Here is a 13,219-nt window from a genome sequence, read left to right as displayed (position 1 = left end):
TGCAATGAGCACCAGTATCAGAAGGGGAGCTCTGCCCAGTCACACCAGATGCAATGTGTATTGTGCCCTGCCATTGTGGCTTAGCCATTCCCCACCACCCCCCTTTTTAAAACTCAGTCCAGCCAGGCAGCACAAAGAGGTTTAGTGGGGCTCTGGTCTGCTGATACGGTTCATTTGGCTTTGGGTCTCATAATCTGTGCAGGCCTGACCTACGCTGGTCAGAACAGAATATCCCTCCCCCCTCCCCACTATTGTTAAGGCTAACACAATTGATTCAAAGTGCGCTGCCTGTTTCTAAACACGTTAAGTGCGAAATCTGGCATGGCAAGTATATGCTGCTTTTCTTCTCTGTTTACAGATCAGCAACCTACAAACAGCTTTGAGATGTCGCCTGCCTTTAAAACAGGAAAAGAAAGGGAATTCCAGAGCTAATCTCTCGCATGCCACAAGGCAGCCCAAGGAGGATTTTTTTATGATGTGGTTAATCCCTCTGAATACAGAGCTTTATAACAGAAATGCTAACAGTCTCTTATGGGTATCGAGGTGTACAACAGAATGTGCATTTCACTTAGGGCATTCCGTGCCCCTTTGATCCTGGGATTGATTCTGGAATGCACTCTCCCTCTCTGGGCTCTTGCTACTTAAATAGATTGTATGCATGTGCACACAGGGGTGGAGGGTTAATTTTGATCCCCACTGGGGATGGACTAAATGCATCTGTTCTAGTTTGGAAGTAATTTGGACCTACTGGGTTCCCCCCTTTTTTAACAAAACCGGCTGGATATCCAAGTTTGCTGTTCCAGCTTACTTGGAAAGTCACAGGGGCTGTAGTAGATTGTTCTGCCCAAACAGGATGCAGCTCACATCCCAGCTGTTGGAGCCAAGCTACATGATCAGCAGCTCTGTATGACGTATCTGTTACTGGAACATATTGTTGGGTGTTTCCTTGTGTAAAAAACAACAACACATATTCTACATACAGACCAGTAACCTTTTCTAAGACCTACTAGTTGTTACATACTAGTTGCCTACATACATAGGCAAGGGGCTCGCTATTGTTATTTTGCAAGAAAGCATCTAAACATTTATTCTCCTGATTGTAAAAACTTTCCTACCTTGCCAAAAAACGGGTTGGTTTTTTTTTTAGGGTGGAGGAGTGGTCCTAGTACCCCTGTGGTTTGTTCTTTTCAGTACACACCAAGGTCATGACTAGCCTTCAGCAGTGGCTGCCATTTACAGTTGTTGTTTTTAAGATACAGTGCCAAACCACACATATAATGTCACACGTCATTTGCCCCTTAGCCTTCTTCCCAGTCATTTGCCACAGTCCCATCGCAGTGACTCCACATTAAAAATGAGAGAATCACCATATCATCATATTTCCACTTCTATCTTCAGATCACTACGAAATTTCTACGTGCTGTGAAATTTGGAACCAGACTGAGCATTCAACGGATCTGCAGAGGATCCTATTGTCTCGCAGGTTTTGTTTTTGTATGACCACACACCCTAGTTCTAAGACCACCAATGTGACACCATAGCATTCTCAGATACCCCCTTTAAAAAACTTTTTGTTTGTTTCGTTGGTTGTGTATTTGGGGAGGGGGTGGCCTGCTTTCTTTGCTTTTGTGTTGTATTTGTTTTGGAGTGTGTCTAGGAGTTTTTCCTGTTATTTTGTGGGAGAAGGGTTCTGATCATCGCCAGTTTTTCATTTTGTGGTGCCCGCAAGAGTTTCTTAGATTTCTATATATTCCCCTTGGGCCCCCAAACGCTGCCTTAAACCACTGTTGCAAAGATGAGGGTGTGGGTGTGTTTCTTCCACACACACCTTAAAGTTGTGCTTATAACACGACAGCACACAGAAAATAGAGTCAGGGCTGTAATTACAATAGCAAGACATTCTCCACATACTTGACCTGCAGGGAGCGTATTCAAAAGCTCTGGACCCGTTGTGAAGATAACATGTTCCCACAGGTTCCCTCTCTGCTTTCTGTTCCGTTCTCCAGTGGTACAATGGGGCACACGCCTGCGGGGGACGCAAAATGGCAGCATTTAGAAAGCTCTTTTTAAGAGTCCACCATTATACACGGTGCAGTGAGAGGTTGCGAATCAATGGGGGGAGGGGGAGGGAATGCTTTCGAAAAGATGCTTGCCTCACACCAACTCAGCCAAACCATAGAAAGGGGGATGTCTGCCTTGTCTGCAGCTTAAGCAAAGTCTCTCAGTCTGCTGAAGGCAAATGAGGGGCTTCGCAAAGTGATTTGGCTGAAGTTTCGCCAAAAATAACAACAAGAAGGGAAGGGAAAGAAATGATGCAAGCAAAAACTTCCTCACGTCAGCTAACTTTCAGGGCGCCCTAGCCATTAATTTCCTGGCACCACCCAAGCACCAAGGCTGTGTCAGCATCTGCCTCAGCCTGTAGAAGAAGAAGAGTTTGGATTTGATATCCCGCTTTATCACTACCCGAAGGAGTCTCAAAGTGGCTAACAATCTCCTTTCCTTTCCTCCCCCACAACAGACACCCTGTGAGGTGGGTGGGGCTGAGAGACTTCAAAGAAGTGTGACTAGCCCAAGGTCACCCAGCAGCTGCATGTGGAGGAGTGGGGAAGCGAACCCGGTTCCCCAGATTACGAGTCTAACGCTCTTAACCACTACACCACACTGTAGCTCAGTTAAGCAGCTGCTGCATGGAGGTGCTCAAATGATTCAAGCAAACGCTTGAAGGAATGGGTGCTCATTGACTGTGCAGTAAGGTGCTGGGCAGCTGGAGGAGCTCTATCTATCTAAAGGCCAGGGAGTGCACAAAGATCTGTCAAACTATGGTACCCTACATATATTGTTGAACTCCAACTCCCATCAGCCCAAGACACCACCGTCAATTGGTTAGGGATACTGGGAGCTGGAGTCCAGCAACATCTGGAGGGCACGTCAACTGTCTCTGTGCTATAACATAGCTGAAAAATGCAACCTATTTTGGGGCCTTTGAATTCCTCCAAACCTGTTGATGTTGCCCTCTTTATGTGTGAATGGTGCTGTTTTGGCTGTGTAAGAACGGGCTCTCACAGAGATCACTGTTAGTATATACAGATGCGGCACGGCAACAAAATGCTGCAGCGTGGAGTGCTTCTGCTGAGGGTTCCAGTTGCTCCATGCCATCTGTCTGGGAACACCCTGCTTTCCACCACCACAATCATATAGTGAGTCTGTCTTTTTTAGGCCCACTGAGCATCCCAAGTCTCTGTTGGGCTTCTTTGGGTCCCCTGCTCCCCCAATTCTTTAATTTCTCTATTGATGTCTATGGACATCTTCTCCATTTGAATCAGGAAGTGACCTATCAGACAGGCTGCCTCCCCTCAGTCTCTCAACATCCCATGGGACAGTCTGAGTGGGTTCTGTCCCTCCTCCAAACAATTCTGCAGATTTTTTTGTACATTGGAGTTACCTTGCTGATTCCACTCTCTTATGAGTGGGTGGCATACGAAGACCTTAATTGATACACCTATCAATCAATTTGATTGGCTGATCGACTCATAAATAAATATGATAACGGCATGCAATAAAATGAAAATGAAGGCTTACCAAAATTTTGTTATCTTTAGATCTCACCGATGCGCCAAACCATTGGTGGGACTTGAATTCCAGAGGATCGTTTTTCGCAAAATCTCTGTTGCCTAGAAGACAAACAAACAACCCCCGCACGGAGCTATGAAAACGACATTCCAATGTTGCAACATCTGAACACTTCAATGAGTTCTATAATGTCTGAAGCAGGCTTGTCCCTTGCACTGAGTTACACATGTATCCATGCCTCACTTTTTAAAATTGTTTACAAGATTCGTTTTCACGCCATCCCAGCAGATCTAAAATCAGAATTAACAAAAAGGCTACACAGCATTAACACCCAGCAAAGCCCTGACCAAATAAGTGCGTCTTCAGCTGTCACAGGAAGTTCCTTAACGTTGGTGCCATCCATATCAAAGAGAGCTTTCCCCTGACTTGATTACTCTACCCTTGATGTCTTGCAATGCACTGAATAGGTTCCACTGAAAAACAGGAGCCCAAGCCATATCCACACCACACCTTTAAAGCACATGGCTTCCCCCAAAGGATCATGGGAACTATAGTTTGTCAAAGGTGCTGGGAATTTTAGCACTGCAAGAGCTAAACTACAGTTCCCAAGATTCTCCGGGGGAAGCCATGACGGTTAAAGTGGTACCCATGTGTTTTAAATGTATGGTGCGCATGTGACCCTATTCAAGCATTCCACTTATGTTGATTAAACACATGAAAAGGAACAGCAAGAGTGCTAGGTCTCCACCCTCAAGGTGCAGAGCAAACTTCCTGCACTTACAGAGGCTCTCTGTGTGCTTTAGAATCTAGAGGTCTAAATTGTGCAATTCACCCTCCAGCTTGTGAAAGGCAATGGGGATGGCTGCCAGGTGTGGTGGAGGTGGCAGAGCTTAGTGTGCTTATTCACATGTGTGAAGAAGGGCTACTCTACCTGAAGCATTTGCAAAACTGTTTGAAGTTCTCCTATCTGTGGTGTTTGAGTTGGCTCATTCACACACCAAGGAAGCATGCATTCATTCATCAAAAGTGATAATCTTGCCCATTGTCAGCCTACTAGATTACAAAGACCTGAATCACCTATTGAAAAGAATGGTATCTGTTAAAAGACTTGCATCTTCTCAAAGACAGAATGGCACCTTAGAAGCTGTGCCCAGGTGTCTGGGACCAGTGTTAATGGACAAGGTCTCCATGAGATGAGGATATGGCTCCAGTCTAAAGGTCCTCATTATCTTGGTTGAAGTGACCCTCATAACTTGATCACCATGCTGGGAACACAGGAAAATGTCTTATACTAGATTAGACTATTTGGTCATCTACACCAGTGTTCCCAAACTTGGGTCTCCAGCTGTTTTTGGACTACAACTCTCATAATCCCTAACAAGCAAGACCAGTGGTCAGGAATGATGGAAATTATAGTCTGAAAACAGCTGGAGGCCCAGGTTTAGGACACACTAATCTACAGCAATACTGAAAATAAAAAAATCCTTCCAGTAGCACCTTAGAGACCAACTAAGTTTGTCATAGGTATGAGCTTTCGTGTGCATGCACACTTATGACAAACTTAGTTGGTCTCTTAAGGTTGCTACTGGAAGGATTTTTTATTTTTATTTTGACTGTGTCAGACCAACATGGCTACCTACCTGTAACTACACCAATACTGTTTACTCTCATGTAAATGTCTCTCTAAGGAAGGGGTGGGGAACGTTCAGGTGGTACTGGACTCCACCTTCCACCAGTCCCAGACAGACAGCATGGCCAATAGTCAAGGATGATAGGAGTTACAATCCCATCTGAAGCGTACCAGGTTTCTCATCCACTAGGGAACCCTCTAGGGTCTCTGGCAGAGGTATTTCACATCATATACTACCTGATTCTTTTAACAGGAGATGCCAGGGGTTGAATTTGACAAACAAAGCACGTGCTGTGCTACCACTGAACTATGGTTTCACCCTAAAGGGAGTGTGTTCTCATAACAGTCCAACCAGAATCTACCCAGTTTAGGAGACAGATTGTGAAACCTTCCAACTTTCCTTAGTTGCTGCTGAAGGATGATAAATGGCTCAGGCAGGGGTTAACGATCACCACTTTTCCCAATGAAAAGGAATAAATATAGGACCTTGATAGGCCTGTTGAACTCTGCATTCACAGTATCTTTTGAAAACATCAAGAGGGCCAATAAATATTTCCAGAACCTGCACCCTACCCCCAGGCTTGGCCAACAAGGCAGATGTTTGCGTGACTCACCAGCTACATCAGCTTAAAATTTTGTAATCTATCTCAAAAGATTAGTTTTTGACTAACAACACTGCACTTCCCACCCTGCTCTATGTCATCCACCAGGGTGATCAAGTCAATTTTTGTCCCCAAACCATTCTGAAGCCAAGACTGGCTAGAGTTGAGAAGATCTCACCTGCTCCAGAGCCTTGTTGACAAATTCTGGCACTGCTCCATTAGCCAAGCTGTGTTCACATTTCTCTGGACACAAACCACATAATATTCTGTGGGATATTCTCAAAGAATAGGGCCGCAGTATTGCATCTGTCCATGAAGATGGCCTTGCCAGAATACAGCCCAAAGCAAGGCCATTTCCAAAGGTTATGCAAGCACCATTTATCATGGTTCTCACTAAACCAAGAGAGCCATGATTAAGAAGGATCCTCTCTTTCAGGAGTCAGCAGCTCCACTGTAATTCAGCTCAACTGCTGGCGACTAATCTAAACTCCTTTGTATGCTATCCACCTTGTAAGGAAATCTCTGCCTCTTTAGGCATATTATTGCTTCCTGTCCGGGGATTCCTGGAGAGAAAGGTTTCCGCCTTTGCTGGCAAGCCGAAACAAATAACAGCTGGTTTCAAATCTTAGTAGGATTTTATAACCATGCAGCAAAGGGATGGATGAAGATCTACCACTTTACATTCCACACCCTCATGTGAAAAAATCTCTAGCAGGGAACTATTGAGGGTCTTTTCAGACAAGAAGCAAAGCTCTCCATCTAATCATAAGGTGATTCGTTTTTAATGCAGAAAGTTTACTTATAAGGTTGCAGAGCCAGCTGTAGAAGATGCTAGATTAATAAAGATTTTGTAGTTCTTATAACACAATTCAGAAGGAAGGAAGGCATTCCCTGGACATAATGCTCAGTGGGGCTACCGTAATTTCTAGGATAAGTGTGCACAGTTTTGCATCCTCAATTTGTTAAACTGGAAGCGCAATTGACTGGTCTGAATTGCCATTACCTGATTTTCAGTTATTACTGCCTTCTAGATGCATTGCCTTGATTGCACTTGTTTTAATTTGCCTCGGTATGTAATATTGGGATGGCTTTGGCAGCCAGCTATATAAGGTGGGGGGAAATGAAACAGAATAAAATAATCCCAAAGGTGGCATTTCTTCACGAGTGCATTATGGACTGTTATCATTCTCCTATTCTTAATATAATATTGTAGGAGCCTGATACTTTACAAACTGTACACTAATTGATATGTGTGTGCACGTGCTTGCAAAATTATGTAAAAATGTGTGATAAACTGGAACATACTGAGGTATATGCTATGGTCGGTGCACATAATGATCTCCATGAGGCTTTTGTGCTTTTTCTGGACAGAAGCACTTAAAATAGCCCGTACTTAGTACTGGTATTCAAGATCGATTTTTCACTGGCTTCCGAACTTAAGATCTTGTAATGTTTCAGTGCGAACAAGCACTGTACCTAAGACCAGAAGGTGCAACTGAAATTTGCTAAACCTTGGCATAAATGTAATAGTACATTGCAATAGTTTCCAGATTTTCTGCCTCCAGGGAATTTTTTTTTTAACACTAGCCTCTTTGCTGAGGAATCTTAAGTCACACAAAGCCTGAGGAAGATTCTTGAACATGTCCTGGGCCGCACATTCAGTTTATGCATAGCTCTGGTTAGGTCTAGGCTTGGGGATTCCTTTCTCCAGTGTGGACTAATGCTTTAGCTGAGATTCCTGCATTCGCAGGGGGTTGGACTAAATGACCCTTGGGGTACCTTCCAACTATACAAGTCTATGATTCTATGCCATACCCTATACCGTATTGCTTTGTGGCTGGAGACTTCAGTGTTACATACTCTTCATACTCCCTTCTGGCTCTATATTGTAGGGAAAGATCAGCCTTAGTTTGGGGAAGTTTGTCTGGCTAACTTCCCAGCAGAGGAACCTCTGGCTTCCCTGGGAGAGTTTCAAAACCAACACACCTATTGGAAGCAAGCCTGATGATTGAAGAGCAAGAAAAAAAGGTGCTTCTTCAAAAGCATCTCTTCGGCTAATGGAAAGGCAAGACATGACCTGTTCCTCAAGGCAGTATGTTTCATCTGCTTTTTCAGTCAGTGGAGAGGAGTGGCCCGCTTCACAGCTGCCTCTTTAGCTCCTTGCTTGGGGTACTTCAAACGCCAATACTTCCAGAGCACATGATTGTTCTTAATTAGTCACAATTATTTATGGAATTTATAACCCTATCCCCAACCTCAAAGTAGTAGTTTGTTGAAATACGCAGCAGTAAAATCCAGCAAGCGTGTTAAACAGCAACCCTTCAGCAGAGGAAACCAAATCTTATACAGTAATCTGCCTTAGGCCTGAAGGAAGAAATATTAACCTGATGTCTAGAAACAGGTAACAGGGTGTGTGGCTGTATCTGCAGCGGGAGTTTCACATCCGGGGGGCCAGTACAGCGAAGGCCCTGTTCTATGCTCCCACACAAAAAGTTTCTCTCCCCCAAAGTGTCACCTTGGTAACAACCACACACCCCCACACAAGTGAGCCTGTTGGAATCAGGCAGCAAAAAGGGACAAGCTGCAGGGAGAGGCTGCTGCAGTTGGCTCGCCATGAGATTCTCTCAGCCCCGGGCGCCTTAAAGCGGTTGGGGAAATGCTAATACAGTGGTACCTCGGTTTATGAACACAATTGGTTCTGGAAGTCTGTTCATAAACTGAAGCGTTCATAAACTGAAGCGAACTTTCCCATTGAAAGTAATGGAAAGTGGATTAATCTGTTCCAGGGGTACTTAAACTGAAGCGTTCATAAACTGAAGCGAACTTTCCCATTGAAAGTAATGGAAAGTGGATTAATCTGTTCCAGGGGTACTTAAACTGAAGCGTTCATAAACTGAAGCGAACTTTCCCATTGAAAGTAATGGAAAGTGGATTAATCCGTTCCAGATGGGTCCGCAGAGTACTTAAACTGAAGCGTTCATAAACTGAAGCATGGGTGTAATTGGTTCCGGAAGTCTGTTCATAAACTGAAGCGTTCATAAACTGAAGCGAACTTTCCCATTGAAAGTAATGGAAAATGAATTAATCCGTTCCAGATGGGTCCGCAGCGTTCATAAACCGAAAATTCATAAACCGAGGTGTTCATAAACCGAGGTTCCACTGTATGTTGGGCACATCACTGCTTAGTAACTCTGACAAGGGGAAACTGTGGCAGCCAGCCTGGTGCCCTCCAAATGCTGTTGCACTACAACACCCATCAACCACCACCATTGGCCATGCTAGCTGGGGCTCATGGGAGTTGCATTTCCAGCAATACCTGGTGTGCAACACATGGGGAACCCCTGGAAACAAGGGCCATCTAGCCCCACCTAGTCCAATAATCTGTTCTCACAGTGGCCAACTAGTTGCCTAGGGGAAGCCTACAAGCAGGCCCTGAGAGCAACAGAGCTCTGCAAGATGCGATCCAGCTTTTCTATTCTCTTCATGCGGCCCTTCAGATGCGTCAAAAATGCAAAAACTGAACCAGAGTCCCTGGTTGGCTAGGAAATCTAAGAAGGAATGGACTGCATGGGGTGGAAAGCCTAGCCAGAAGTCACAGATTTATTGCATCTCAAGAGGGATCATTTATCTGCAGAGATGCTTCTTCTGCTTTTGTGCCAAGAAAAGACGGCTTGTGATGTTGCTGCCTCCTTCTCAGTTTGTTTAGAGCGCTTCCAATGTTAATATCTCCAGAGCGCATTGTTTAGCACAGCAGTCGTTGCAACATACACAGTATAAATGAAAGCAAATGCTCGTCTTTGGAGGGAAGCGGAAGGCCTGGGAGTTGGCTGATCCATGTCTTTAAACACGAGTAAGCCTAAATCCAATGTAAAGTGTAGGATGGAGTGCAATTTAAAGAGCAAAAGAGGTGAGCAGGTAAGGAATTTCTCCACCCACCCACCCACCCACCAAGCTCAACCCCTACAGTTTACCTCCCAAGAACATTTTCTCTCTCTCCTAGAGGGCTCTAATAGTGGAAGCAAATACAACTACCGTAAATAAAGAGCAGCTGAGGGAGAGACTTCTGGAGCAGGGGAAGGATATACCACCACCATCAGAGTGCCATAGGAAGCTGCCTTATACAGAGTCGGTTCATTGGACTACATAGCTCAGTACTGTACTGTCTACGTTGACGGGCAGGGAATACCCAGGGTTTCAGATGGGGTATTTCCCTAGCCTTACCTGGAGGGGCCAGGGATTGAATCTGGGACCTTCTGCATGGAATCAGATGCCCTACCTTTCAACTCAACCCCTCCACTTTGCACATGATTGTGACAGGTTCACCTTTAAAGAAATAGGCCTGCCACCCCCTCACATGCACTCAATCTTCATTTAAACATGCATTCAGATGGCAATAGCCCTTACATGCTGACACACCCTCCAAGTATCTGTATTTTCCAGGGACAGTCCCAGATTTACAGAAGCCATCCTGGTTTCTGATTTGATACCGGAATGTCTCACTTTTCCTTAGGATGATGATGATGATGATGATGATGATAATTTATTTGTACCCTGCCCAACTGGCTGGGTTTCCCCAGCCACTCTGGGTGGCTTCCAACAAAGATTAAAAATACATTAAAATGTCACACATTAAAAAACTTCCCTAAACAGGGCTACCTTCAGATGTCCCTATTTTCATCAGATAAATGTTGGAGGGCATAAAGTTATGCAACTCCTGAGCCAAGGAGATAAGTAACTACAGTACAACTTTTAGAAGACACCTGAAGGCAGCCCTGTATAGGGAAGCTTTTTTAAAAAAATGTTTTATGTTTGATTATATGTTTATATATGTTGGAAGCCACCTAGAGTGGCTGGGGCAACCCAGTCAGATGGGTGGGGTATTATTATTATTATTATTATTATTATTAAACATCCCTATTTTCATCAGATCAATATTGGAGGGTGGGTGTGCTGAAAGAGCAGGCAGGCCCTCCTCCCCTCTGCCATGCTGTTCACATCAGGTTTCTGCCCATTTGTGCAGGATGGAGGAAGGGGAATATGGTGCTCATCCAAGAAGAAGGATGCCTGCACCATATGCAACATGACACGCATTGTGGAGGGGAGGGAGCATGCTTGCTCCTCAATCTGTGAGGATATATTGTTGCACCAGGATAAATATATGAACTCGGCCTTCAGGATTTCCTACTGGGATGCACGCAACATCTCCAGGAACCGACAAGACATTAACAAGCGTTGGTTTGCTGTGTAGGCATGTTCACAATGACACCGGCCATGCAGTCAAGGCCGCCCCAGGCTTTGCCACTGCTCTAGCACCAACCACATTTCAACTGGCCCTCGCTGGAAATGCACAGCTCCTGCTTTGGTCAGCAAAGAACTGCTTCTTCCTCCAGAAATCTTTTAAAAACACAAATAAATCATTCTATCCTGGCTAGTAGGAGCAAGGCATTTTATCCTCCCATCTACTTATGACTTGAGTAAACACAGTTTGAAACTATCCGAGCAGGAATCTCCTTAACCGTGCGTACAATGACTAATGCCGGGAATTGCACGCTGTGGTGAGAAAGAGGCAGAGCTTATTTCCTTGCAGCTTTGCGTGAGGTATACTGGATTTAACAAGGGCCCCATAATACATTAAACGCATAGGTATACATTGCAACTTGCTTGAACCAAAATGAAGCCCACATGTTTTTCAACCAAATTTTTCAACCTGCGCCATGGCGCAAGGCATCAAAACTCTCTTATCTCAAGTCAGACAATTTATTCATCTAGCTCAGTATTGGTCTACACTGGTTGGCAGCAGATCTCCAAGGTTTCAGGCTGGGGGCTCTCCCAGCCCTACTTGCCACTGATCGAACGTGGGCCTTCTGTATACGAAGCAGATGCCCCGACACTGAGCCACAGCCCTTGCCATGTCTAACAGTGTTTTCTTTTTACTTGCGCCACTATCGGTTTGTGAGATTACACTTTGGGGCTCCAATCTGAATGAGGAAGACTGGGAAATAAGGAAGTTGAAGCAAAAAAGAGCATCTTAACAGGGTCAGGTCAATGATCTGCCTCAGGCTCGCATCCTACTTCTGACAGTGATCTGTTCCAGACACTTCTGAAGGGTGTAAGGAAAGAAAGCACAAAAGTGCTTACTTGGCAACGTAATTGTGACATCTGGTAGCCATACCGTAAAGTTTTTGTTTCTCAAATTCCCACAACTTAAATATGTTTTTTTAAAAACAAACAAACAAACAGAAAATTCAGAAGGCATACAAATGTATGCCATTTTCTGTAGTCATTTTCATCGTACTGGTTTTGTTACATCAACTTCGTTGGACTGGTCATGTGGTTCGGATGCCTGACTATCGTCTTCCAAAGCAACTACTCTATTCCCAACTTAAGAATGGAAAGCAAAATACTTGTGGACAGCAAAAGAGGTTAAAAGATGTTCTCAAGGCAAATCTATTTTTAAAAATGCAGTACAGTATAAGCACAGATAATGGGGAAACATTGGCCTGCGAGGGCTCCAACTGAAGAACAGCCTCTACCAAAGGTGTCATGGGCTTTGAAGAAGCACAAACTCAGGATGAAAGGGACAAACAAGCTAAGAGGGAGGCACATTTGGAAAATCCTCATCGTAATCAACTCCTGCCCAGAAACCTATGTCCCCACTGCAGAAGGGCGTGTGGATCTAGAATTGGCCTCCACAGTCACTTACAGACTCACTGTTAAGACAGTGTTCATGGAAGACAATCTTACTCAGCTACGAGTGATCACCAAAGAAGAAAGAAGAAGGCTATCTTCATGAAATTTCCTCTGTATCTTAACACCCACGCGCACACCCAAAGCACATGATCAGAGGTTGGGATTGGTTTGCCCAATATATTTCTTATGGGTGTGCCACTTTACATATCCACAATTTAATCCATCTACCATTTTGTGTCTCAGTTGTCCTAGCTATATTAGATCCTTTCAGAGGTGCTACCTTCTCCAGAGGATTGAGGGGCCCCGACATGACATCCTGACATCGCACACAGGGCCCTCTGAACATTGAGGAGGCCCAGCCCCCTAAAAATATTTTTTTAGAAAATTGGAGCCCCCCCCCCACAGTGCATCGGCCGCCAGGAGCAAGAACCCTTGGATCTTTTGTTAATTCTTCTACAGGGTGCTCTGCCTCTTTCACCTGGGTTCAAATCCCTACTCAACCATGAAGCTTGCTGGACGACCTTCGGCCAGCCACAGTCTCTCAGGCTAACCTACATCCCAGGGTTGTTGTTAAGATAAAATGGAGTGGGTTAGAACCCATATACAGTGGAACCTCGGTTTATGAACACCTCGGTTTATGAATTTTCGGTTTATGAACGCCGCGGACCCATCTGGAACAGATTAATTCACTTTCCATTACTTTCAATGGGAAAGTTCGCTTCAGTTT

General features: G+C 44.6%; 1 protein-coding gene across 1 annotated transcript in view; it reads right to left on the bottom strand.

Moving 5' to 3' along the window:
• Positions 1 to 13,219, bottom strand: part of ITGAV (integrin subunit alpha V) — a 70,258-nt gene that overhangs the window by 37,302 nt on the left and 19,737 nt on the right. The window contains exons 3-4 of the mRNA XM_035133482.3: positions 3,580 to 3,671; positions 1,912 to 2,026 (exon numbers count right to left, since the gene is read on the bottom strand). Of these exons, the coding sequence (XP_034989373.2) occupies positions 1,912 to 2,026; positions 3,580 to 3,671 (207 nt within the window). The remainder of the gene's footprint in view (positions 1 to 1,911; positions 2,027 to 3,579; positions 3,672 to 13,219) is intronic.

Source organism: Zootoca vivipara, chromosome 1, assembly GCF_965207765.1.
Source record: "Zootoca vivipara chromosome 1, rZooViv2.hap1.1, whole genome shotgun sequence".
In the NCBI taxonomy this organism is placed as follows: Eukaryota; Metazoa; Chordata; class Lepidosauria; order Squamata; family Lacertidae; genus Zootoca; species Zootoca vivipara.
This window is presented reverse-complemented; position numbering and strand designations above follow the sequence as displayed.